This window comes from Anser brachyrhynchus (assembly GCF_964034855.1).
Source record: "Anser brachyrhynchus genome assembly, chromosome: 5".
Taxonomy (NCBI): Eukaryota; Metazoa; Chordata; class Aves; order Anseriformes; family Anatidae; genus Anser; species Anser brachyrhynchus.
In genome coordinates, this window is record NC_137699.1 from 51422091 (window position 1) to 51447243 (window position 25153).

The 25153-nt window shown below is 41.6% G+C and overlaps 1 protein-coding gene across 1 annotated transcript in view; it reads left to right on the top strand.

Moving 5' to 3' along the window:
• Positions 1 to 1310: 1310 nt before the first annotated feature.
• LOC308196597 (uncharacterized protein C14orf132 homolog) overlaps positions 1311 to 25153 on the top strand; it is a gene marked incomplete at its 5' end in the record, with an annotated part of 45668 nt that continues 21825 nt past the window's right edge. The window contains one exon of the mRNA XM_080595735.1: positions 1311 to 1736. Within this exon, the coding sequence (XP_080451861.1) occupies positions 1311 to 1736 (426 nt within the window). The remainder of the gene's footprint in view (positions 1737 to 25153) is intronic.

Consider the following 25153-nt stretch of genomic DNA (forward strand, 5'->3'; position numbering starts at 1 on the left):
CTCGCCTGACAGGATGAAATTCTCTTCACTGGATACTTTCAAGAAGAGATTGGGTAAAGGTAAAGTCCCTGCTTGAAGGGCCACAGGTGTAACTTGTATTTTAAGCAGCTACATGGGGACTAGACTATTTCTTGAGGTCCTTTCCAGCTCTATTTGCCCACCACTCCTATGCTCCATAAAATTAATCAAATACAGAAGATTCAAAGCCTTGATTATTTTGTTTTTCTAATGAAATGTTCTTCACTATAGCTGCTGCTGCAAATGCAGAGACAGCCCTGGCTACATTCATCAGGCAGAGATGTCTACAGAGTGTATATAAAATTTATCTGGCTGATAAAGATTAACATTATTTTGAATTTACTTTATGGTGTCTGACACACGCATCAATACCCTTTCAAAACTTTGGAGACAGTCCACAAAGAGACAATTCCATTATTTACAGTACTGAATTTTTAAACCTTAAAATGGCACAGCCTCTTTTGGATTTTTACTTGTTTTAGTTAATGGGCCTCTTCACATAAAAGCATTTTTGGCAGGCACTCTAATAGTCAGTCAAGTAAAGGACTGATTTAAAACAGCTGTGTTTTTTTCACCACCACCTGCTGCAACAATGCAACTTTATACTTACCAAGCAGCATACAGTTCACAGTGTGAATGTATGTACTATTGTTGTTCTTCTTCTGGAGTTTAAAAGCCAAGTGCAAAACTAATTCTTCAAGTAGTTCTTCCATTGGCATATGCTCATATTCCCACTAGCCCTGGTTTAGGCCCCTGTATGAAGCTGAAGTAATAAACGCACGGTGAAATTGTTTAGTCTTGGAGAGGAAACAGGTGCACGGCAGAGGGACTACAGAAATCTTACAGCAAGAGCATTCAGCATGTAAGGACTTAAATTTCTGTTATTCTGCTTTTCTAGTTGGTGTCAAAGGTTTTCCAATACCATCCAATATATGAATTCACTGAATTTTCACTCACAGTGATGAAAAACGTCTATGAGATACAAGAGAAAGCAAATCGCAAGGGACAAAACGTCTTTATTGTGAATTGTTGAATGGTAAATACGGGGAGCAAGGAGCAGAGGGGTTACAAACGAAGCTGTAGCAGCTAAGTCACGAAGAGAATCAGAGAATCGTTAAGGCTGGAAAAGACCTCCAGGATCACCCGGTCCGTGTTAAAAGCACATGTCAGAAATCCCTTTCAGCTGTGGCGCTGAAGGAGCTGGCTGAGCAGTTCAGAGCCCGGGTGCCGGTTTCGCCGGGCTGCAGCGGGCGCTGAGCTCCACCTGCTCCCCAGCGCCTTAACCGGGGACCCCCCCGGCTCCGCACCCCTCCCCCGGGGGCTCCTCTCCCCGTCCCTCCACAGCCTCCCCCATCCCTATCGCCCTGCCCAGCCGGCAGCGGGAGCCGCGGGGCTCATCCCCGGCAGCTCCATCCCGGGGGAGGCGACGAGACGGGACCGTGGGGAGCCCCCCCGAAGCCTCCCGGCCCCCCACCCGCGGGGGCGTGCCGGCACAAGCCAGGCGGGGGCCGGGCCGGGAGCCGCCGGAGCTGGAGCTGGTCCCGGTGCCGGTCTCGGTGCCGGTGCCGCCGCTGCTGGGGGGGGGGGAGGCGGCGCCCGCCCCGCGCCCCCGCGCCCCGCCCGCCCCCGGCGGCAGCAGCAGCGGCCTCGGCACCCCCGGCAGCTCGGCCGGCAGCTCCAGCCCCAGCACCATGGACCTCTCCTTCATGGCCGCGCAGGTAGGAGCGTCCCCTGCCCCATCCGCCGCGGTAACGGAGGGGAAAGTCCCCTAAAAAACGGGGTGGGGGGAGTTGTAGGGCGCTGCACCTGTTGGTGCTGAGCAGCAGAGCCCGGGCAGGGGTCCCCTGGTGGGGGGCATCTCCTCCGGTCCCCCCCCGTGTGCCCTCGCATCGCCCCGCGCCGGGAAGCGGCATCTGCCTTTCCTCCCGATGCCGCCTATAAATAGAAATCGGAGATGGGATTTTTCGGTTCTTTTCCTCCCATCCGTGTTACGCCTGTGCACTCAGCCGTGTGTTTGTGAGTTGTTGTCTCCGCACGCTTAATCTAGCGTGGCATAGGTAGGAATACCCCTGGTTGCATGACCAAATCGTTTCAGGTCACACCTAATTTCTGGGCTGAGGCTCAAGGGATGTTTGTAGATATTGGTGTTCAATGTATTGATGCTCAATATAGTGAGAAGAACCTAAAGTCCGTAAGTCACCCAAAGACAAGACAAAAATCATTGTATGAATCCAGATGAATTAGGTTTTAAACAGACCAACAGTAGTAGTACCATGCTTCAGGAAAAAGTCATACGTATGGAGAATCCATTTTGCGTCTTTTCTGTGATAACTTATTGTCTTTAGAATAGAACAGAATTGTTCAGTTGGAAGGGGCCTTCAGAGATCATCTGGTCCAGCTGCCTGACCACTCCAGGGCTAACAAAAGTTCAAGCACATTACTGAGGGCACTGTCCCAATGACCCTTGAATGCTGACAGGCACAGGACACCAACCACCTCTCTAGGAAGCCTGTCTTTACCCTCATGGTAAAGACATTTTCTCTAATGCCCAATCTGACCCTCCCCTGGCGCAGCTCTGTGCTGTTCCCTTGTGCTCTATCACTGGTTACCAATGTGTGCATATAAACACAAATTTGTGCTTATAAATAACTGTATATGTATTATTTTTGTTTTCAAGGATTATAGGGATCCAAGGTTGAACTTTATCCAAAAAAAATGTCACCCACTATTTAGAGGTGGAGTGGGGGCCAGACAGGCTTCTCAGCACTGCTGCTACATGAGCACATCAGCTGGAAGTGGTTGGGGGAAACCAAGTGTGATCCTTGCTGTGTTGATCTGTTTCATTAATGCAAGGGCTGCTTACTCTTCTAAGTCTACTTCTGAGGGGGCCTCAGGCTCCACTGAAGGTAGCGGTGAGCTGAGAATGTCCTCTGTTTGGGGGTATTTCCAAGAGGAGCATTTTTATTTTTATTATTTTTACTTTTTAACAAAAGCCACAGTAGGGAGCAGGAAAGGAGTACTTCAAGTGGTTTGAGGTCTTCCTAGTAACTGCAAGGAAATTCAAAAGAAATCTTGTGTGTGTCAGGCCATTTTCCTGTGGTACTGCTGAGCACGGCCCGTGAGCTCCCTGTGTCTGTCTTCGGTTCCCTAAGGTTCCGTGTCCCTCTTCCACAGAAGTGAAGGTAAAGCACGGTAGTGGCTTTTACCAGTGATCGGAGTGGTCTGTGCCAAAGCCAGGACTAATACCGCCCTTTCTAGCTTCTGCCTTACTCTTGTTGTCACATATTTTACCCTAATTCTGTGTATTCCAAGAGCCTCAAGGCTGTGTGCTTTACTCCTGTCAGAGAAGTTCCCCGTGTAAATACATCTTATGCTTACTGAGGTTACTACTGCAGTAATTTACATTGAATTATGTGCATTTCTGCCTGTTCCTGTGGGGCTGGCTTATTTTCCTGTGTCTGACAAATGACAAAAAATAATCCTTTCAGCATTATTTTGGTGAATTTGGGGAATCTGCTTTTGCAGACAGGGCCCCTGATGGGTGCCTGGGGCTGGGCAGGTCTGGGGGCATCCTCCGAGGGCAGTTTGTGTTCTAGAGTTATATGAGAGGATTTCTGAGGGAAAGGCATCCAGTTCTTAGGTTACTGCATACCATTAATGCTATGTTTACCTTTGCTGTTCCCCTGTCACAGCACAGGCCTTTTGCACCTTTCTTTCTGACCTGAGTGGCACTCTCCTTTCCTGTCGTTGCAGAGTGTCATTTCTTTAAGTTATGCATTGCTTTTCTTTTCCTTGCTGTACCTTTTAATCTTTTTTGAATTGTTTGTGGCATCTCTGGTGATGTGGTCCACTGAGGTGACCTTTACTTAAGGATGCGTGAGAACAGAGAACAACTGACTCGCGTGCCCTGCTCCTAAAGATGCTCTGCTGTCACTCTCATTAACATCCCTGTGATGTTAAGCAGGGCTTGCATTTTGCCTCATGAATGCCAGGTACATTAATACTGTATGCCAAAATAGACAGTGTCTAAACTGAGATGTTTAATGGAATGAAAATACTGATTAACTCTCAGGTGAATTTAGTTCCTACAGGATACTATTGGCTAGGTTCCTGTAAGTCACTTTTGTCATTATGCTCATCACAACTTTGCACTGCTCATCACGGACCCAAGTCAGCTTTGCTAGATATCTTGAGAGACCCCACAAATGTTCTGTACCTTAGAGCCACACTGATATATGCACAGAGACAGAAGAACTGCATAAACTAGGTTAACTCTTTTTTGGTGTGTTATTGTGTGTTATAGAGGCTGAAGTGCACTGAGTGTAAAGGTAAGGCCAGGTAATGCAACAGCTATCAGTGTCTTTTAGTAAAGTTTTGGTGTGTTTGTTAAATGTTCTGTGGTAAGAGCTTGTAAATCTGGATAGCTGTGTCGGTATGCCTACCTCTTCAGACACCTGAAGCCTGCTTTCTAGAAACACTAGGCATTTGAAGCTGTACAAATAAACTGGGGCTTTAATCTTCAGCACCTTCTCTCCTCTTTTTTTTAAGCTGTCTGTGATACTGTTTGTGCCTTGGAGGCCCTGAAACCATTCCTTGTGCCAGCAGGAAGATTAATGAAGTGCCCTCCGAATGATATATGAGATGCCATAGAAAGGATAACATTTTGCTGATAAAAAATGTTGTTGTGGAACAGCAGATTGTCAGAGTAGTAATGCTAACAGATTTGTGTAGTGTGGATACAACATGAGGGTTTGGTTGCCCAGCTTAAGCGCCCGTGTCTGAACATCTCAGCTGTAATACACTTGTTAGGCATGTCATGAAGAACGGCTTTTGACTGTAACAATTAAATCCATTGTTAAGATAAGCATCTGTGTTCATCAGTACTCAGGTGTGGAGGCTTTTGGTGTCCTCTGTTCTGCAGGTGCTTTAATTGATTTCCATAAAGTCACTTGTGGTAATAAGGATGACTTGTGTATAAGGAAAGCCTATTAGTATTTTTTTTTCAATTTAAATCCAGATTTTAATTAAAGTAATCCTGTGTGCATCAAAATCCTCTGCCAAAGACATTCAGCTACTGCTGAGCTGTGCAGCTGTATGTGTGGCTCATTTCAGTGATTTCAGAGCGCTCTTGTAGTCTAGGTAACCTCAGAAATAGCCTCTTGTCTTAGGTAGAGGCTTAAACTTCCAGCATAGGAGCCTGATTTGGGGGATTTCTGGGCACTGGGTCCAAGCTAAGAGCATTCAGTGTTTTTCAAGTCTTGCTGCATATTGCTGCTTCTATCAAAATATTCAACAGCAAAGCAGGGGTCTGGGGTTTGCTGTCAGATGCTCAGTGGTGACTTGTTCCCCTCCCTCCTTCCATATATAAGAACTGGCTAAAGCTTTTCTGCTTGGAAAAATGTAACAGTGAAAATTGCATCTGGGTTAATAACATTGTGAGCAGGGCTGAAACACGTATTCAACATGAAAAATAGAGACACACAAAGGGGAAAAAAAAAAAGGGAAGCTACAAAGGAAAAAATGATGTCATTGTCTTCAGTATGGTACAAATCAATACAAGCTGAACAGCACCTGCAGTCAGTGACAATTATCTGTTTTCCAGGATTCATGTTTGCAATTTAGCTTTCCCTTAAATGATTTCTGTAATTTTTTGTCTCATATTGAAAATGTGAAATGGACTTTAGCTTACAATATTTTTACAGTTCGGTATATGTACATGCAGTAAAAATATTACTGTAAAAGAAAAGATAAATTATCTGGCAATTACATACAGAACAGAGAAAAGCTAGTAAGAGCCTTGGGAGCACGGTCACTTCTGTGGAACTGTTTTTAATCTTATTCACACAGAGTTCACCTATTTATCTATTGATTCTCTATGCTCTTTGTAAACAACCAAGGATTTGAAATGCAGTAAATTGAACTCTGTGTTTAATTTCAATGATTAAAAGTGAAGTTTTAGTGATCTTTAATTTCCCTTGTGGTGCTGCGGATTTTTTACTGTAGGTATTTTGAGAAAGCATGGCTCTGGCATATTTCAGGGGTGGAAGAAACAAATAAGCTTGGTACAAAAAGCAAAACTACTTAATATAGAGAATTTAAACTTCATGGGTTTTGTGTTCTGTATCACGCTTTCAGGATTTCAGGTCTGAACAATGATCATTCAAGTTACTTTGGGTTTTTCTTTGTCTTGGTAGTGGTTCAGGTCAGTTGTTTTCCCCAAAACAGGTGACTGGTTCTTGGTGTACCTTGAAGAAACCCTGTAGCCACCTATAACCTTGTCAGCATAACCTTGTCACGCCTCCATATACAAAATATATTGTTATGAGCTGTGTAACTTCTGGAAAGCACTGGAGTACACACAGTAAAGTAAATTTATCTAGGATGCGTTCAATTTACTATTCACATTTTCCAGAAGATGTGGGCTGTCCATGTCTATGCTGCAAAATTGTTGTGTATATGGGGGGTGTTTGGCCTGGACATCCCATAGCTGAACAAAGCTGCTGTATTTCCAGACATCCCAGATGCAGATTAATTCCTTTCTAATTTGATTTCTGGATGCAAGAGGAGGCACAACTAGGATCTGCTGTACTCTGCTATACAAGCATAGAGAACCAGAGCACAGGATAATCCTATATATGTTTTCCCACTTTTCTCTTACTGTATTCTCCATCTCAGGGGTCAAGAGGCATTGAAAGCCTTTATTTGCTGGGTGCTCTTCCTACAGCAAAGTATTCTGAAGGCATTAAAACCAAAAGAGTTTCAATTTGTGGTTTTGGTAGGTTATTTCCACCACCTTAAAGCAGAATCCAGGATACCTGCTCAATGTGAGCTTGTGTGTGTTCCTGTGTGCACATATATGTGCCACTTTAAAAAGTGTGATTGTCCCGCCCTCCCCTTCCCCCCTGCCCCCCACCGCCAAAAAAAAAACAACAAAAAAAAACTAAGGCAAGACACAAGATGAATTCGTGAATCATGATGTAAAGACTTGTGAACCTGTCCTTGTCAAAAGCTCACTTGATTATAATCTTTGGCAAATGAGACATAAACTCTTTGATCTGTAGCATCGAACATTAATAATGTTTGCTAGGAGGATGTAGGCTTTCTCTTACATGACCATTTCAGTGCCCACTTATGTACAGAATAATAGGGCACTAACTGTTACTCTCCCAGATCTGCTTTCTTCCAGAGGTTAAGGTAGCTTTCTGTGACCCCCTTTAATCCTCCAGAATGTCTTGACCTATAGTAAATAGAAATCAAACATCTGGAAGCTGAAAGAGCAAGTCAGAGTTTAACTGAGGGTGTCTCAGATGCTCAAAATTAAAGTTCTGATGCCTTTCTGTGGTATGGCACAGGCTCAGGGACCACCTGCATAATCGAGGTGTTGTAAAATTTTATTCTATGTGCGGAAATCAGTGGTATCTTCATCCAGGATGTTGCTAGCAGTTGAGGTGAGAATCATTTTCTGGAAGAGTCTTTCTGCTAGCTGCTTGGTGCAACCACATTAGATTTTTATGGGGAGAGGTGAGGAATGAGAAATCGCTGCACCTTTCTTATCACTGCAGTGACAGTGCACACTCCATTTCCAAGTTTTCTATAGCAGAAATTTCTGTGCCAACAAAGCTTTTGAAAATTCTGCAGAGGTTTGAGCTTGTTGGTTTTGTCAAGTGTGGGTACCGTACTTTGGGACAGGCTGCTGTTTCAGGATTGCGCTTGTAATTGCTGTCAAAGATGTTAAAAACAGTAATTCCAATCCAACAAAACACTTAAGCACTTACTGCACTTGGAGCATGTGTAAGTTGTTCCAGTAATGTCAGTAGGACCATGCACTTGCTTAAAATGAAATATCTCAAAACCTGGCACAGAAGGGGTGAGAATGCTTTGCAATTCATAGGAAGAGCTCCTTGAAGAGCAAGAAGAAACCCATTATTGGTCATACTTTTAATTCAGGGAAGGCTTAGGCTACATGTTTTGGCATTGCTGTACTTCCATCGATTAACAACAGGTCCAATTTCTCATAGGAGATGTGGCAGAAAGGGTTGTAGGGAGGGGAGGAAATGGCTCATGCTTGTATTTGTACAGTCTGTGTGCATGTTTGCATAGGAAAGGTTAGGAGATATCAAAAATAAACTTGTGTTCTATGTGCTGATTAACCGTGAGACTAATTATATGAAGTGCTTTGTTGTTTTTTTGTTTTGTGTTGTTTTTAATCCATTTACACGATTTTCAGCGGATATAGACTAAAGAATTCACGAAGAGTGCGGATCTCAGGTATTTCCATCTGTGCTGAATGCGAAAAGGAGGTTTGTAAGATGACTGCAAATGAACACATTCACATGCATTACAAAGATGAACCAGCATCAACAACATAGTTGATGGTGGCAGCAGCAGCTGGGGTCCTATTGTACACAGAAAATAGCTACAGATGGCAGGTAAGACCAATAAAGACTGAAACAGTACTACATTCATATCACACATCTTGCTTGTTTAGGTGCTTGGTATTTATTTAGCAATAAGTGTGCAACCTTGTGATATGCTGGGCAGCAATGCTCTTGGAAAACTTGATGAGAGCTCAGTTTACTGAGTAGTCCAATGGTACTAGGTCCATAGACTAGAAAATCTGGCTTGGATATTGATATATATATTCTAAAGCTTGTTTTTCACTAATATATGCTGAATTTCCCAGTTTGTTGATGAGCTGTGAACATGAAGTGTTGGGAAGGTTCTGTTTTAATTGTTATTGGAAGTGATATGGATGCTGGCCATTAGGTTAGGAACAGTTAAATGGTTTAATCTTGTTCTTATACCAGGCAAAAGTAAGGGCCAAAAACCTCCAAATGAATCAAAGGGTTGCATGGGATTTAGTAGAGCAGCCTGATGCTTTGGTGACCGCTGGTACACCATCAGATTAGATCATTGCTCAAAGAAAGCATTAGTGTCTTCAAATAGAGTGCAGTGAAGTAGAAAGCAGAAAATTTGAACAGTAACCCAAGTAAATTCAGCAGAGACCAGCTCCATTAGCTTGCTACATCTGTCTGGTGGGACCTGCTTTTCTTGAAGGTATTTTCTGTAACGAGTTGCATTATCTCCCTAACCCAGTGAGCCCTGTTAGAGCTCTCTGTGGTTTTGGCAGGCTCCTTGGCTTGATGACTGTGTAGTAACCTAAAATGGGTTGGTGTTAACCCCTTCTGCTGTTCACAGCGGTGATGGTTTTTAAAGTTGTGTTTAGAAATAGTGATGGCTCTCTGGCGTTCTTTAGAGCTTTTTTTTTCTTCCCCCCCCCCAGCAGTTGCATACTCAAATGTGAAGAAAGGTCATAGAAAATTTGGTTGTGAACTGAAGATATTTGCTTCACCCATCAGGGGCTTTGACGACTACTTGTGCCAGTAGATAACTCAAAGATTGTTCCGTTTCAGTGGGGCAGCAGCAGTGTCAACTCAGTGGGAGCCATGGCAAATATGATGCTGACACTGCCTATGTAAGTTGTTGACAAAAAGGGTCAGAATGAGGTGTGTGACCTCCTTGCCATGTATTTTGGTGGTGCTGTCCAGGCTGTGCTCTTCTGTCTCCCCTAGTGCTGGAGTGAGCAATACCTGACCGTACACTGAGCGTTTAAATGGGAGAAAACTTCATGGCCAGATGTGATGCCAGGCACAGCAAACGCTCGTTGAATGAACTCTTTGCAGTTTTGGAAGGATTAAGGAGAGGCAACGCTGGGTGTGAGATCTCTCCCTCCAAATACAAACATGTCGTGTAAAAACGGATGCTTTTAGCAGCAGTCCCTGCCCACCCTTTCTCTCGCTGGCTCGCACGCCCGCGCAGCACTTTCAGGTCTGTCTCACAGCACCAGGTGCTTGAAGTGACACGTACTCTTAGGATGTATCTTTAGTTTTTCTATTCTGAGCTCTCAATTCCACACTCTCAGAAGCTGCCAGAACCCAAACTTGTCAAGCAGCAGCTAATTAGAAATCATTAATGTTACAGTCACTTAAGAAATGCTCAACACCCCTTTGCAGCAGACTTTGGGAGACAGAGTTGGGTATGAGGCCAATTCTCATTGTTTTGCAAAGAGATTATCTCTAGTGTGAAAGCATGTGTTGTGGGTATTTTGTTTCTTATTTTTTGTTGTTTTGTTTTAAAATAAAAATAAGCTTTTAACCTCAGCTAGTTCTATTAGTTGCCAATCTTCTTGTAAACCTTCCAAATGTCAGGAGAGGGGGGAACGGTTTAGGGATAAGCTGTGCGTGGTTAAAACAAAAACTTCCAACTTCCACTATGATTTTTTTTCCTGTCAGATCAACTGGATGAGCATTTGCAAAACATGGGGAATTGTGCTGAGCCTTGAGATGTGCTGGGAGTGATTAAGAGCTACAAGCCGTACAGAGTTGCTACATGGCAGCAGAAGGGACAGCCACATCCCTTTGGCTGATGTGTGAGGTGTTGAGATACACACACAGAGAGGAAAAATAACAACTGAACAGATAAGGAAACAAACATGTCAAAATATAAAATTTTAAAGGATTTCTGAATGTATAGCTGAACCCAAGGACTTGAAACAGCTGTTCACACTTAAATTCTCTCAGTCACAATTAAGTGTATGCTTAAAGTATGTGAGTAACCCTCTGAACTGCACCTCAGTTTAAATGAAGTATATAATTAAGTGCCTTGATGATGTGCAATAACTGTCAAAGCATTCTGAGGAATCATAATAGCTTTTCTTAAAGCTCAGCTCCACTTAAAGTAAAATAGATTGCTCCTTTCCTCTCCGTCTGTCTTCCTCTGCTTAAGTTTTTCTGGACTCAGGGGTTTTCTCCTACCTTTTCTCTAGTATGCATGTATAAAAATCTCCTTCCAAATCTGGTCTTCTGTCCTTTTTGGGTATCCTCTTTCTACAACTCTCGTATCCTCCATCCTTCCATCATATCTCATCTATTCAAATCCTGCATAGATTTAAGCTTAGACTTGAAAACTTTGGGCAAAAATTAAATATTTCTCTTGTGTGGGGACTGTCATCATGCCTTAACAAAGATTTATGTGGTTCTGAGAGGGAGTAAACGTGCACAGGGTTGTGTGTATCGTTTCATCATGTGTTGCTAGAGCTCTTTGAAGAGATGGCCAAAAAATACATTGTTGTCTACAGAACTGCAGAAGAAGTAACTTAAATTTGGGCAAACATGTTTTCAAAATACATGTAGAGAAACAAGTTCTAAAGGTCAAAATCTGTTGTCTTGACAATAATGATGGTTCTGAGTATGATCCTGGGCAAACCTCATACTCCTGTTTGCCTGTATTCCTTATTAACAGGTACTTGCAGATCTTTAGTTGAATCAAGCTAATAAATTACTACTGAAAAGGAGCATGTTTGTAATATTATTACTTGTTGAAGGTGAAAGTGGAACAGAAGCAAACTAAACTGCTACAGAATCACTGAAAGCGTAAGCAACATAGCAGAAACCTTCTTAATTGTCTTACTAAAGACGGATGCGTGTTGGTATGTCTGCATAGCCTTTCTGTGGCTGTAGATTACTAAAATAGTGAGTAACTGGTGAGACGCATTTGCAAACACTCTCATCTGTCCTATATGTTTTCCCCCAAAGATCTGGAGGAAAACATTTTTCAAATATGCGGTTATTAACATTAAGACATGGCATATGGGTGCTGTTCTGTAACAGAATCTAGGCTGTGAAATGGTTCATTCGGTGTTGGTCTCCGAACCTCCTGACTGAGCAAGCTGTGCAGATGGGCAAGGCAGCAAGATCCTGAACTGAGTCACTGTTAAGGTGGCAGATGTTTTATTCTCCCGTGTATTCTCTGGCATTTCTCACAGACATGAAATGGAAGCAGAAGAAATAGAATTGCTGTGCTTTCTCTCCATTGTTCTCTAAGGTAGTTTTGCAACTCTTTTTTCCTGTAATCTTATGAAGTGTGAGAAGAAACCTGACTTCTATAACTGTGCTTTTTACTTTCACAGGTAACCTTTACTCAGGCAGCTGTAATTTTCAGCATGGGTAGTTTTCATGGTGCATCTCTTGCTTATCACTTTAGTGTACATAACACTGTTAAGGGCGCTTTAAAGATGAGCAGTCATTTGGATGACTAAATGAACAGCTCTGCTTCTAAAACATTTCTCTCATGACCTCTCATCTGCATAGTACACAGTAGGCAGAAAAGGAGGGCACGTGGAAGGCAGAAAACAACAAGCTGATGTAAGCTGCTCTCTAGGCTGCAGCAACAGGAACCCACTGCTGTTCAACAGAGCCTTCAGGTATCAGTGTATGTCACAGGGAACACTGAAGAAGTGAAGGGAAATGGAAGACAGCCAGCAAGGGTAGTTTTGGCCAAACTCTGATGTCTTTCTTGAGCATGCAGCATGGTATGATTTGAATTGATGCAAAGAATGCCGGCCAGCTTCTGGGAGGCTGTCTATTATTTCTGAAAGTGTTGGCTTAAGAAATGGCATCTAGGTTATTAAAAATCTTAAATTCAACTCTAGATGAGAATAAATGGATTTAGGAGGATCTCTTCTAAAATAAAAGCTTGTCTTGTCTAGCTACATTAGATATTAGGAAACCAATTACACATTTCTACACTTTTTAGCTTTGTCTAACCAAGATTATCATTTCGTCAATACAAATAGATTTAATAACTTTTTATTATTTGTTCTTGTTAAAGAAGAAAATATTCCATAGCTTATATACCACTATGGAGGATTCACCTGGACTTCACCGCATCCATGATATATTTTTATCTTTTTTTCCCCTCAGACTTTGTAACATTTAGGGTATGAGTATATTTCCATACTTATTCTAGAGATCTCCAGAGCTGTTAAATGTAAGTGATGTTCAGTCATGTACCCTCCTTTTGGGTGAGGTATGACTGAGAACCCTCACCTGAACACTGACCATCTGTGGCGCCTGTGCTCTGGCCTGACTGTCAGGGCAGCAGTCGTGTCAGGAGAAGAACTGTACAGAGAAGCCAGTCTTGATGAAAAATCATGTCCCCACAGGTGACCAATTTGGTTGAGGTAGCCTGCCTATGCTGGCTTTCTCTCCAAGTCTCAAAAAGTATATATCCAGATATCTGAAGCTTTCTTGTCCCTCCATGCTCTCATGTGTTGTCCCAGAGGTGTCCCACACTATGCCGCCCTCCACTCCCTTTTCCACTCAAAGGCAGGATCTGTGCAGCAAAGACAAGCTGGGCAGGGTGAAAATGCTGACCAAAGCTGTCCCAAGTGGGACAAAAGAAAGGCATGAAGGATTTCTGGTGGGTTGGATTGTGTGGATAACATGGAGAGAGTGACTGTGAACTGCTCATGGCCAGGCTGAGCCACCTGGGCATGCACAGCAGGAGGTTACAACCAAAATGTGTCCATCTACTATGGGTGGCTCCAGGCTAAGGCATTATTTCAGGGTGGCTGTCCAATTGCTGTCTGCAGCAGTTACATACCGCTCGCTCACTTCAACTTCAAATGTGATCTTCATTCACATGATCTTCAGAGCATTTTGTGAGCTTCAAAGCTTTTTACAGGGGACATGGAGAGGGAGACGACATTCCCCAGTGATGCCACAGAGGAAGTAAGACTCTTAATGAGAACTGATGCCCATTTTGGAGCTTTCTCAAGGGGAAAGCTTAAACTGTCTGTGAGTGGCAGGAGCAAAGCGGTAATTTAATTCCTTCTTTTGCCACAGGTATACAGTCAGGTGTCCCAGAAGGTAACACTCTGATCATCCCTGGATTTCTTCTAGATATAGATGAAGCTTACAGCCTAGCCTTTCAATACTGGACTTATGACTATCAAATTCTGTGATTTTATTATTAATTTAGTTATTTATTTTTAAGTATGGTGTCATTTCCTTCAAAATGAATTTAACAAGTGATCTTAGGCTTGGAAAAGCGGGCTTGTCAGACTGCACTGTTTCAGCAAAGGCCTGGCCAGCTGGCAGAATGGGGCACACTCTTCTCCAAAAATAAGCTGCATCTCCGAGTGCCGATTTTGACAGATATGTTTAAGAGCACTACAGCTCATGTATGGCTCTTTGCCTGAGGATCATACTATGCTCCTGTCAGTCCTGGTAGTCATCCCATTCCCTGCCTGTCACACAGGAATAACAGAGCAGTGACAGAGGAGATGCTGCAGCCATCGCACCTATTTACAGCTCCTTGCTCACTGATGTGAGAATAAACGAACTCGGTATTCATGCAGTTGCATGATTAGCAATTTATTTTGAAAGTTGGTCATTTGAAAAATACCAAGGGACAAATAAAATAGCTCTGTCAGCAATTTCTGTGCAGTTTGCAACATAGTGCTTGACTTCAGGGTCTCCCTTTCTGTTAATTTAAGATAGTTCAGGTAAAGGCCACATCCTTACCTGGTGGAAGTATATATTTCTCTTCTGAGTGGATTTGTATGAAGATGGGATCTAGCTCTCCGAATGCAGATACACAGTGATTCTTGCCTATTGCTGCCTTTTTATTCCCTGGTTTTATTACCAGCTCTGGAGAGAAGACTAACTACCTTGCATGTAGGCAATTGGTATTTACTGTAAAAAGGCTTAGTGAAATTGTATTTGGGTGGATGTTTAAAGAAATAACAATTAGAGATTGCTTTTGTGTTTTGTTAAAAACACAAAAACAATTTGAAAACATAAATGTTTTCTCTTTTATAGCCAGGAAACAAATGCTCAAGCTCATATCTTTCAACATTGCATCCCCAGATATGTGGGCATGAAACTGACTGCAATAGCTTATTTAGTTTCTAAATATTTATTAAAGTCAAACAGTGGCTGACCATAAACGATTTCTAATCAAAGCTGTACATCAGAAAAGTTGACAGGATTAAAATTTGTGCTCTGGTTTTGGGGCTAAAGTGAGATAATCCCAGATAAACAGAATGCTGACCAGCTCCTAATAACCCACACAGAGACAATATTTGGGGATGTGGATGTTGCTGTATGTCTGTCTTTCTGTTTCTGCTTTCCTCCTCCTCCTAGCTGTGGAAGGGACCACACACAAGAAACATTTCATGGCATGAACACACAGTCTGACCATTGGTCATTGTCCCTTAGTAGCTCTGGCTCTCAGAGATGTATTCCAGTACAGTGGCTGCTGTGAAGGGCTTTTGTGAGCAGGCTGACCTGCAGTCAGTGTTCATTACTGGGATTTACTGGTCCCTTAGCATCTCAGCTATAAGTGTTCTGAAGTATGTGGGAAACTGTGTGATTATAATCTCAGCCCCCAGTGGGTGTTAATACATGGACAGTGTTTTGGGGGGATGTGACTTTAGAGCTGCAGTGAAACTTTCTATGATTCTTTGTTTCCCCTCATTTTGCCAGGCTTCATCCCTGCTGCTGCTGTCACCTGTCCTGATGCAGCCTTGCACCCAACACCTGGGTGACAGCAGCACGTGGCAGTGCTTGAATGTCTTGGTCACCATTTGATCCTCCTTTGCCCAACCTTTGCTGTGGCTCTGTGTGATGCTGCTGCTCCTTTCCTGCCTGCCTCATCAGCTAGTGTCAAAGAAGTGTGGTGCTTGTCTTTCAGAATCACTAAGGGATGTATTTATTTGATGACTTTAAAGCGTCATCCTATGTAGGATCCTGCACATGGATTCGGTACTTCCTAATGCAGTTCCACTGGTTCATAGTAGCAGAGCTCTGCATTCCCCTAGAGTCACCAGATTGCAGCTTCCAAAATGTAGCAGCCTCTATGATTGTCCTTTTTTTTTTCCTCGCACATTTTTTCCTCCTATATTTTTCTAAATAATCATAAAGCAGACATGTTTTCACAAATCTAGGGTTGCTGGAACCAGCACTTCAGGCAGCACAGCTTCCATTCATCTTTCAAATATGCTACCGTTCCTGCTGCAAGAGCATTCTTGATCTGGGTTACATTTCTTTTTCTGGGTCCAAATTCAACTGTGAGCTATGCTGCCCAAACCCAGCACTGGATTTTTGTGGCAGGAACTGTCAGCAAAATCCTGACTCCTCCTGAGTTGGATTTTTTATTTTTTTTATTTATTTTTTTTTAAGTCTATTTCACAGAAGTCACTAAATAGCCCCCAAATCTATTCTTTGCAACTTTATCACGTTTTCCAAAGAGACAGGTTGATTGGAACGATTGCTGTTACAGGCTGGAGGCAAAACAGAGGTAAGGCCATATGTGCATTCACATCACGTAAACCAGATGCCTACCAGTGTGGGTCTGTGCACGCTCTCCTTGCTGCCTGGGAAAGCCCAGAAGCGACAAGATGTCTCCTGACCTTATTGCTGTTTAAGGACAGGATTAGCCCTGGCCTTATTGTCAACGCACAGGAGCAGACGGCTCCATGTTCGCATGTCACAGGCAGAGCAGCGGCCCTTGAGTGCTAAGGAGCATGTGGGGAAGGAGGAGTGGGTGGAGGGTGCAACTGCTCTCCATCTGCTGCTGCCCACCAGCGTGGCTGCTCTCGTCTTTCAGAGCAAAAGGAGTGTCTTTATCCGTAAAACAGAAGGGGAGCCCAGGAGGAGTGTTTCCCATACACCTGCTCCCTCGTGTTGCTCCAGGGACTTCTCAGGTCCTCATCTCTGCGCGTGCAAATTGAGCACTCTGTGCTTAGGTCAGACATAAAGCATCAGTGGGAATAACATGTGCTTTGTCTGGGTTAAGCACATACGGCCAAGGGAAATCTATGCACATATTAAAATTGTCATGTGTCTGAGACCCATAGAAGAATTGGAAAAATATGCAGGAATGGTGAGCAGGTGCAAGCCTGTTTGCTCTCTTCCAGCAGGTGTGCATTTTGACAGTTGCTCTTGGGTTTTGAGGTCGGCCCTTCTTGCTTCCCACAAACTGTTCAGCTACTGCAGAGTCCTCAAGTGAAAGACAAATGGGCCTTATACACATCTGTGGAGGGAAAAATGCAAGCTGAGGAAAACAGCAAGTGACTGATCAACACACTCTTCATTGTCTGGATGCAGAGCAAACTGGGAGTGTTATAAAGATGTGGAAAACTGACATAATTAACCAATGAAACAAACAGTCATTTTAGTCTTAATTTCTGGCCTTGTCTGTCTCAATTAGTTTCCGGTTTTCAAAGGAGGAGCATTTATAGCATAAGTAAACTTTTGTGCTGACTGTCTTGTCCATCGCTTTGTATTTTCTTTCAAAATGTCATCTCCTAATCCCAGCTGGTTTATAATGACCTCTTCCATTATCCACAGAAGTGCTGTATCCCACATATCCCGTTAATATTGCATGTACTTGCTCACACACAGAAAAATCACTTCATTGTTTTTTCCTGAGCACCTTCTGAAAATGAAAACTGTCCTTTTTTAGAGTCAGCAAAATACCAGGCAAAGGCTGAACTGCTGATACCCAGAGCTTTCTAGTTGTAGCTCCTTGCAATCTTTGTCCATCTCCCATTCATTCTGACGAAGAATTTTCAATTAATTTTCATAGTTCCTATGAGATACTTATTAGTCTCTAGAGTCAGAGTAATAAAATAAAATGCTTTAAAAACATGGATATTGGAATATTCAGTCAATTGGACACATTTTGGGAAGGAGTTTCATCTTTTCACAGATGTGGAGAAAGCTAGTGTAATTATTCTCATACTTGCAGCCATACATGTCTAAAAGCTGTCAGTCTGCCAGTGATCTTCCCCAAATGTGCTGCCAAATCACTGGGTGTTTATCATCCTGGTACTGCATGTCAGGTAGCTGGACAATTTTCCTCTAAGCAATGAGGTAGGTGACACAGGAGCCTAATACTGTTCTGGGGTGTATCTTGTTTTGGACAGCCCTCTATAATGCCCTTCAAATTAGGGGTAAGGCCAAACAAATAAAGAACAGTCAATGAAAAATGAAGATTGATTACATAACTATATGGGGTAACCAGAGAACAACTCTGAAAGTGCCTAAGAGTGCTGGAGCTAGTAAATCCTGCTGGTCCTTCAGTTTTAGTGCTCTCACCTCAGCAACAATCAGAAGGAGCTCTTAAGCCAGCAAAGCTGGTAGAAAGAGTAATTCCTTTGTGGATATCCTTCTTTGTGCAAACTTTCTTTCACTCAAACAGTTCAAGTTCAAATGTTTCTTCATTCACTTGTCTGGGTCGTCTCACAAGTACCCAAGTCAGCCCTGGGAGTGGGAAATAAACAGAGTGAATCCACTCCGAACTATCTGCACAATCACCCTCCTTTCCCTCCTTTTCTTTTAGCATGGCCCTTTTGCTTTTTCACCTTAGTTAATAAATAAATAAATAAATAAATTCATGCTGCTGCCTCTGCATCTGTTTTCATATCTGCATTTCAAAAACATGAGTTTAGATGCAGTTTTTATGCATCAGTTCATCACTCTACTCACGTAGTCAATTTCAGGTTGTTAGTCTTTGTTTATACATTTCACCCTGTCACTTAAATTGCAGTTGTCTTTATACATGTACGTCAAGGTGGGACAAATATTGTATTCTTTCCAGGACTTCTCAAGTCACAGTTGTTGTAGCTTTTCTGCCTCTTCTCACTCTGCTCCATCTTTTAAAACAAGTTGTCCAAGTGAACAGCAAGCTCACATTAACCAGTTGGAGTCTGTAGTTGGCTAAGTGAAAGCTGGGTTTATCTAGTTTATGTTTTCAACAAAGGTGTCAAACCTTAGGACAGGAACTGAATGTCTGTGCTGACTCCCGCATATGTGGGATATAAATGAGGGTATCTCAGAAGAGATGGCTATGGCTTTGAACTAATGTCAACATCTCTGTCTTAGATGTCAGATATTTTGGGAATGTTTTAGGGTCCAGTCTTGCTCTGGTCCTGATTCATTTATTTTTCACTATCTCTGTGACAAAAAGATGGAGGTTTAATTCTTCTGAAATCATAATGCACATTAACAGCTCATTTTTTATTCAAATTATGTTTACCCTTGCTGGTAGTTTCTTTTCCTTCATGCCCTTTTCACTTGATAGACCAAGATGGCCAACAGATGTAAAGGGTATCAGTTGGAAGACACTTTCTAAAACATGGCTTTCATGTTTATTCATTCAGAGCTCCTACTTTGACCTGACAAGTATTCTTTCCTTATATTATTACAGTACTCTATGTTGAAATGTTTTACTTTTCACTGAGATCTGTTGTTAATAGCAACTGAAGCATTCATCTTAGTAACACGTCTCTTAATCAACAAAAGATCATGCTAACCTTCTGAGTACATCAATATCTCCATAATTCATTCCACCAATGTCAAACTTTTCATGCACAAAATATCTCATTTGCATTTCTAAAATAAGAATAAAAAAAAAAGCGTCATCACCAAAATTACATTAATTAGTAGAGTCCTAAAAGGAAAATAATATGTATGAGATAATATTTTAAGTCTGTCAACATGTACTGGAGTCATCTTGCTCAGTCTATAGATGCTCACGTGCTGTTGGCAGATGCTGCAACCTTATCTTGCTTTTTCTACTGTCAAAACAGGAGAGCAACAGGGATCAGCTGTGGACTTTTCAGCCTGGGGATGCCAGGCAGGCTTTGACCAAAATCATGCATGGGTTAAGCAGTTGAGACAGAGGAAAGGCAGGAGAACAGGTATCAAGTAGAAAAATTAGTGATAAGAGTAGAGCTTGATGAAGTAAGTGAGGGAAAATAGAACTGTAATGGAAGCAGGGAAGGAGAGATGAGTGAGAAACAAAAAAGGATTCAAGATATGATTAAAATGCAAATAATCTTTGCTCTGGTTCCTCAGTTTGATTTCTTCACCACACCCAACCTAAATAACTTGGGCAATATTATCTATGTCTGTGGGTCATGCTTAATTGTAAGGCTGTTTGTTCTGACAAAAGTCTTTTGGGGAATGGAAGTTTTCTTTTTTCTCTAGCTTAATGCCAAGAAACGATAATGCTACAAAGAACTGACATGAGGTAATTACCTTTTGTAATCAGGACCTTTCCCCTGCAGTAGCCCAGGCATGATGTTTTCTGAAGAGAATGGGCATGCCCTTGTATTTAGCCCCTTGGTGAAAAGTGTTCAACATCAGCCTTTTGCTGATATAAAGTAAAAAGAAAAAAGAAAAAAAATCTGACAGAAGTAGTGGAACAGCTTGCTGGATTTTGAGTTTGCTCAGTGTTGTGAAGACACCAGTTAATTAGGACTGCTGAGACATAAGCTATAGACAAAAATGATTTAAAATGAACATTAGAATATCATCAGTCCATTACAGATCAAGGCAGTTTTGGAGTTAGAGTTGAGCTGAACACTGGTAATCCATGATTCAGAGGATTTTCTGAAATTCATCAGCTGGTCTTGTGTTAGACATGGAGCAAATGCAGAGAACCCTGAAGGATGAAAATTAAAGTAAACAAGAAGAGGCAAGAAGAAACCTAACGTATGAATCAAAGGCAAAGATTAAGGTCTGCAAAGAAAATTAGTTGTGCTTTTACTTTTTCTCCTGCTTCATTGTGTAAATAATCAGATTTGTAACACATCTTTTCCTGTGCTGAAACAAATTCTGACTGGATGGTTTTGCTGCTGTTCTCTATGTTGAGCAAATTCTTGCTCACAAAATATCTTGTTTGGAGTATTCATAGGTCATGATCAACTGGCAGCCAAAGCTTGGTGCCAAGTAATAGGTAAGAATTTTCTTGGCACAAGATGCACTGTACTTTTCATTGAAAGATGCCAATTCAGTCTGAAGGCAGATATGACCCAATGATATTTTCTAAGCAATGAGTCATACACTTTCATGCTTTCTAGAAACTTTTTATTTTGCTTCATGAGGTCAGAAAGACTGGAATGAATTGTTAATGATCCTTCTATTTATTTTTTTTTCCTTACGGTACAACTGTAGATAGCTTGAAACAGAAGGGATGAATAATAATCAGATTTACAGGGAATGTGGTTATCTATGGACAACAGTACTGTTGGTATTTTCCAAGCTGGGCATTTTTACTTTGTGGAAACACAAGTGCTGCTTGCACAGCAGGAAATGGGTCCTAATGGAAGGAGAGAAGCTAACCCTTCTCCTATGACTTCGGCAGGCTAGTGAACAACCCCATCTCCTTTATGTGCTAGCCCCATCTATCTTTGGGGCTAGCACATAAAATCCAGGCTCTGATTTGACCTTGGGGATGGTGGCACTGGTTTCGTAACAGTGCTGAGAGTAATTTGTTGCCTGGTGGGAAGTAAAATGTCACCATGATCAGAGCTGCAACGTAAAGCCTGACATCCGTACTTTTGTTATTTGATGAACATGTTTAACATCAGTGGTCACCTTTATGTGCATGTGGGTGTTGAGGCATTACTCCCTCTTTTCATGCTGAGGCGTTGTCAGTCCCCAGACGTGAAGGAGAGAGAAGATTTTTTTTTATTATTGTTTCCTTTTCTTTCCCTATTTGAGTGATAAGAGCAAAAAGCCACTCTTGGTATAATTGGTTGAAACAAGGTTCATGAAAGTAGTGCTGCATAATTCAGTCTCCTATTGTTTCCAGACTCCAGCTCCATTTTGATGTGTTCTCATCTGAGCTGATAAGATCCCAGTTTGGATCTTACAAACATGGCCTTGGACTAGGGAATGAGTATTCATTTCCCATCTCATTCTTTCTAGATCTTGCAGAAAAAAGTTGAAGTTGCCAAGGCCCATTATAAAACCTGACGGGATTTGTAGCTGAAGTAATTAGACTTCACTTTCTTTGGAGGGGTTTTACTCTGGGCCAATGTGAAGTACACACACAACAGACTGTCTTCCCCTGCATTTATTTGTAATGTACCTCTTCCTCATGCCCCCTTGCATACCTTTGCCTCTGCTCATACCACTACCTCCTGTTATCTTTACATGTGATGATCTGGTAAAACTAGGCAAGGAAGTGTAGAGGAGGACCACAGTATGACAGCCCAAGCCACAGTCAGGAAGGCCATTACTTCTACATGCAGAAGCTATAACAGGCACCAGCATAATCTGATGATTATTCCTCTCCCTGTTAGAATTACTGAAACTGCATGGCACAGTCTGGTTCTCTTATCTTCACTGCAGTATCTAAATATCCCTGTTGGACTAAGCAGGGTGTTGGACTTTGTGAATATTCTTTAGCTCTGTCTTGTCAGTTTTGCCTGCAAGTGTATAAACCCTGCAGCCCTCTGAAATTGGTGACATGATTGTGTATGACAGTCATTAGTGGGTGAAACAGAAATCTGTCTGCGAGCATCTGCTTTGAGAGAGCCAAATATAATTAAAGTTTAACCATGCTGCATTTGCTCTTTTATTTACTTTACTGGGACCCAGTCCTTCTTAGAGATTGCAGCCACATTTCAGGCAATCCTTCTGAGGAGATTTGACTTGCAGCTTTTTTGTTTTTCATTTAATTGTGTTTGTATCACAGGATTCTTTAGAAATTCACTTCAGGGTACCGAAACTCTACTTTCTTGAATATCTTCTAAATTTTTCCAAGGGGAATCCTCTTTGGTTTCAGGTAGTTCCGAAGGGGAAAAATCTATGTTGCTGTCCCTCGCTCTTGTATTTCCTAACATAAATGAGGTGAAAAAATTAGAAGGATTTTTTTTTCTTTGGGGAATTCCCCCAAACTGATGTTATTGGAAAGGAAAAAAAAAAAAGGGAAAAAAAAAAAGATTAGTATAAAACTAATGCAAACAGGAAACCAGTGGCTTGATTTTTGCACGCATATGGCAGGCATGGATGTGCCTTGCATAGATAAAGACTATCCAGCAACAGATGCTTGCTTACACTGTGTTAGATCTTTGTATAAAGAACCAGTGGTAATTGCAATTACTGGTTATAGTAGTTATAGTAGCAAATGAATTATACAGTAATCAAAGTGTCCAGACAAGACTGGGACCTCAGTGTGGTGGGCTTTGTGTAAACTAAAACTAAGCAAAAATGCAATGGAGCTCAATGATTGATTTCTCAAAACAAACAAAACCCCAACAAATGCTTCACAAAATCTTTTGTGAAGAAGTGAGAACCAAAAAGAGATAAAAGAAGGACAGTGAAATGTAAGTTTCTTAAGGTACTGACTCAAGCAACAGTAAGGACACAAATAAGATTTTCTTGATGAGCACAAGCCTGCTTGCCCACGGCAACTAGTATGTCTCAGACTATTCTTTTCCTATTGGGTGGTTGTTTGTGGCCACTAGTAGTTCTGCTTTAAAGCTGGTAGAGACTTTCCACTGGTTTCTACAAGCCCTCTAGGTTGTATGGTATTGGGATGTGGTTTGGAATTGGCCTGAAACCATATCATATTCATCTTTTAAATTCTGTTTGTTTTGCTGACTTAACTTGAATTCATAGTAGTAATCTAGAAATAAAAGAATTTAGAAAGACTTGCAAGTTTCCCAAACAAGCCAATCACTGAATTTTGTCGGTTTATTGGTTGGTTTTGTTGTTTGTGTGTTTTTTACTTACTTACCTCTCTAGGCCACTGGTCCCTGAACTGAGCTGAAGCTTTTTTCTATGTAGCTGGTGGCAAATTTTTAAGCTGGGCAGTCCTCTTCGCTGTTTTATATATTTCCATGATGTTGTTTTAGAAAGAGGATGGATTAAATGTGATTTTATTCTGCAATTAATTCTATGTACTTGCCAATAAATAAGTAATGTCTTGCCTTAACTTAGAGGAACTTCAAGTAATGGTAAACCACAGATGAAAGAAATTATATTCTCCTTTAAAGATGTACTGCAGAGATCAATTTTGTACAGTCTCTACAGTCGGGGAGCGTATTATGTGATATTACTTCATGGTTTCTAATTTATCTTCAAGGGAGAACTGGATCAGGAAATGAATGTGCCAAGGAAAGCACTCTGAGCATCATCCATGCTTTTAAGGAGTGTGAAAAGGTCTCACAGAAAAATTGCTTAAAATGTTCTCTTGTGTACAGGGCTACCAACAAATACGTGGAAAACATTATTTTATTTAGGAATGTTTTAAACTTTCTAATTGACCTCATTTTAATTTGGGTGAATACACTAATCTATTTATTATGGTCATATATTTTTTTATCTGGGTCATATATTTGTTAACTGTTTTTATCCCTTTGAATATGCTTTCAGTGCACAATCATTCGTATTACAGAAGGACTCATGATTTTCAAGGCACTTTCAAAATGAGCAAATGCAGAATTAGTTAAAAGAAATGACAATTTCATTTGAAAAATCCTTCCCTTTTCCTCTGCCATTCCTTGTATTATTAATTTATTGTTTCAGTTACCTCTGAGATGGGTCTTTGTAGATAATTTTAGATGTATGTGTGACTACTACTTTTTGTTTCAGCTTTAAAGTCTTAAATGTAGTAATGGAAGTAGGAAATAAGTTTCTATCAGCATCTGACAATATAAAAGTTTCTCATATAAGCTTGCAAATGGTCAGGAATTTGAATGGGTTTCCCAGAGAGGTAGTGGAGTCACTTCCCCTGGGGGTGTTTAAGGAAAGTTTGGATGTGGTAGTTATAGACGTGGTTTACTGGGTAGTATTGGCGGTTGGGGGACGGTTGGACCAGATGGTCTTGGAGGTCTTTTCCAACCTAAATAATTCTATGAATGGTCTGTGTGTGCACTCCCTCAAGGTTAATGTATTTAGATTCCCCTTTTTTTCAAATGAAGAGCAATGACTGTCTTCCAAAGGGAGATCCTGATACCTAGTTTAAATTTCTAAATTTGCCTTCTTTTGGATGAGTGGTAAATTTAAGAATGTTTTAAAGGAGACTGCTTCTGTGGGTATGAACCAGATGGAGTGAACCTCTGTCTCTTTTCTGCTTATTTCTTGGGTCATCTGTTGGAAACCTTTTTCTTTGTGACTTTTCTTCCTGAGTTCTCAGTATGTCATCGTGTTATGGATTTGTCCATGCAAGCCACTTAGTGGTATGGGATGCATAAATGTCCTGGAGATATTTTTGAAGTAGAGCCCTTCAGTACATCATTTCAGAATAACAGTGACTAAAGATGAGAGGGATGCTTGTACTTTTACAAGTACAAGATATTTACACTGTTGTTTCTGAGAGACTCCCATGCTGCCTATTAATATCCCTGTGTTGTATTTTTGACGAGTGATGCTCAAACTGAAAAAGGCTTGAGCCACTGTGCTGAAGACTTTGGCACTGATGGTCTGAGTCCCTGTGTGGGTAGGTGGATATCATTGCCTCCTTTTGCCTGGATGGTCTTTTAGCTTTTTGC